At 44.0% G+C, this 2,500-nt stretch overlaps 1 protein-coding gene across 1 annotated transcript in view; it reads left to right on the top strand.

The window, feature by feature from the left end:
- LOC138863936 (uncharacterized) overlaps window positions 1-2,472 on the top strand; it is a 2,611-nt gene extending 139 nt beyond the window's left edge. Inside the window, exons 1-6 of the mRNA XM_070129443.1 lie at window positions 1-93; window positions 290-491; window positions 890-1,057; window positions 1,414-1,575; window positions 1,849-2,085; window positions 2,220-2,472. The exon at window positions 1-93 is cut by the window's left edge and continues 139 nt beyond it. Of these exons, the coding sequence (XP_069985544.1) occupies window positions 1-93; window positions 290-491; window positions 890-1,057; window positions 1,414-1,575; window positions 1,849-2,085; window positions 2,220-2,342 (985 nt within the window). The 3' untranslated portion in view covers window positions 2,343-2,472. The remainder of the gene's footprint in view (window positions 94-289; window positions 492-889; window positions 1,058-1,413; window positions 1,576-1,848; window positions 2,086-2,219) is intronic.
- The last annotated feature ends 28 nt before the right edge of the window (window positions 2,473-2,500 follow it).

Here is a 2,500-nt window from a genome sequence, read left to right as displayed (position 1 = left end):
AGAGAAGCTCTTAGTCACTTGGTCTTCCTGCTTCGAACTCGCCGAGATGAAGAGCGTCCTCCCCCTCGCCGCGTGCCTCCTCTTCGTCAGCAGGTGAGGTTCTCTTGATGTGATTTCATTCTTTCTTATATATAAAGTTAACGTGTGGATTACTTTAGTGAACTTTCATGTAGTATTTATTGCTTTTATTCTTCTGAAGATATCGTTAAACTTTTTTGTGTTAACTTGTACATATCAAAGAATTGTTTTAGAAGAAAAAAAATAAATAAACAGTGACTTCTCCTTGCAGTAACGGACAGGGACATGGAAATCCTCGGCAAGGACCTGGATCCTCACACCCTCTGGCGGCCGCGAGAACCTCTCCTCCTGAAGCAGGGCCAGTGGGATGCGCCCGGAGGACAGGCCAGGGATGCGTGAAGAGCTTAGTCAGCACCATGGAATGCGTCCATGGAACCTATGTGGACACGTGCAACGAGTGTCAGTGTGCCACAGTAAGGAGCGTGCGCGTTGTGTGTGTTTGTGTGTGTGGGGGGGGGGGGGTAATATATGTGCTTGTGTAACTGTGAGTGATTAAATATGTGTGTGCGAGTGAATAAAGTCTGTTTATGTTTCTGTGCAGTCTGATGAACTTCTTTGTCGCATAGCTGGTTAGTATTCAGAGGTTTGATCATGCGAAGATTTAGTCGCTATGTTTCCCTCGCAAAAAGCTTGATTTTACTTTTTCTGTTAATGAGATTGATTCCGAGTTCGCTGTTTCGCAAATTCAACAACAATATGTCAAAATGAATACTTAAAAAGGTCAAATGAGAAGACAGAAAGTACTGCCATCTTCCGCTACACAGAAATTGTTTTTGTTATTGTTGTTATCTTTACCTTTATTCTTTTACAGAAACCGAACGAGAACTACCCCCTCTCCCCTAGTCCAACTGCGGCCTCTGCAGGGCCTGTGGGATGCGGCCGCAGGAAGGGCCAAGGATGCGCAAAGAGCATCGTCAGCGGCATGGTCTGCGCCCACGGAACTTATGTGGACACGTGCAACGAGTGCCAGAGTGCCAAGGTGAGGGGGGGGGGGTGCCTGTGTGTTTCGATAACGGGAGGATAATATATAATGATAAATAGAATTAGTTGAAAATTCAAACAGTTAAGAATGATGTTGATTCATGAATGAAAAATGAACGTTCATGGAATCTACATTTCTTCTCTTAGGCGACATATTGATATCTAGAAGCGTAAATAAATAAAATACAATGATATGCCTTAAAACCATTCTTCTCTTCTGCTTGCCACACCGCAAATTCAACAACAATATGTCAAAATTAATACTTAAAAAGGTCAAATGAGAAGACAGGAAGTACTCCCATCTCCCGCTACACAGAAATTGTTTTTGTTATCTTTATTCTTGTTCTTTTACAGAAACCGAACTACCCCCTCTCCCCTAGTCCACCTGCGGCCTCTGCAGGGCCTGTGGGATGCGGCCGCAGGAAGGGCCAAGGATGCGCAAAGAGCATCGTCAGCGGCATGGTCTGCGCCCACGGAACTTATGTGGACACGTGCAACGAGTGCCAGAGTGCCAAGGTGAGGGGGGGGTGTGCCTGTGTGTTTCGATAACGGGAGGATAATATATAATGATAAATAGAATTAGTTGAAAATTCAAACAGTTAAGAATGATTCATGAATAAAAAATGAGCGTTCATGGAATCTACATTTTTTCTCTTAAGCAACATATTGATATCTAGAAGCGTAAATAAATAAAATATAACGATATGCCGTAAAACCATTCTTCTCTTCAGATTGCTACACCGCCCCTCACTCCCGCCGGTTATCATTAGCATTATTATTAATTTACAGAAACCGAACGCAGACTTTTCCCTCTCCCGTACTGGGCAGATTCTTGGGTATCTTTTGCAAGGACCCGGTTCCTCGCAGCCTCTGATGGCCGCGAGTCCCCTTCCTCCTGCAGCCTCCGAAGGGCCTGTAGGATGCGGCGGGACGATAGGCCAAGGATGCGAGCAGAGCATCGTCGGCGGGATGAACTGCGCCTACGGAACATACATGGATATGTGCAACAGGTGCCACTGTGCCAAGGTGAGTAGTGTGTGTTTATGGTGTGCTCAGGCAAATAACTACAAGCCGCCAATTATAAAATAATAATAAAAACGATAATGACAGACACGAAGATTTGCAGAAAAGATCACGAAATCTTTTTTTCTTTCTTACAGGGGCCGAACGAGATCTGCGGAGGAGCATGGGGAGAACACGGCTTATGCACCGCAAACCTTTTCTGCTTCGTCGAAAACGTGATTCTCTTAGTTGGTAGATGCAGACTCTACATCTATGGCTAAATGCGGTTCTACAGTATTTAGTCCGGAAGAATACGTTTCCGGTCACGTCGATGTATTTCGAAGTTAGCAGTATTGCTGTCAAGTATTACCTCTCTTTTATGTGGAGATATCTGTATATAATATTAAAATATTCAAAAAGCATTTACAATTTACAATTT

This window comes from Penaeus vannamei, chromosome 14 (genome assembly GCF_042767895.1).
Source record: "Penaeus vannamei isolate JL-2024 chromosome 14, ASM4276789v1, whole genome shotgun sequence".
Classification (NCBI taxonomy): Eukaryota; Metazoa; Arthropoda; class Malacostraca; order Decapoda; family Penaeidae; genus Penaeus; species Penaeus vannamei.
Note: the sequence above shows the minus strand (reverse complement) of the source record. Positions and strands in the feature narration are given on the sequence as shown.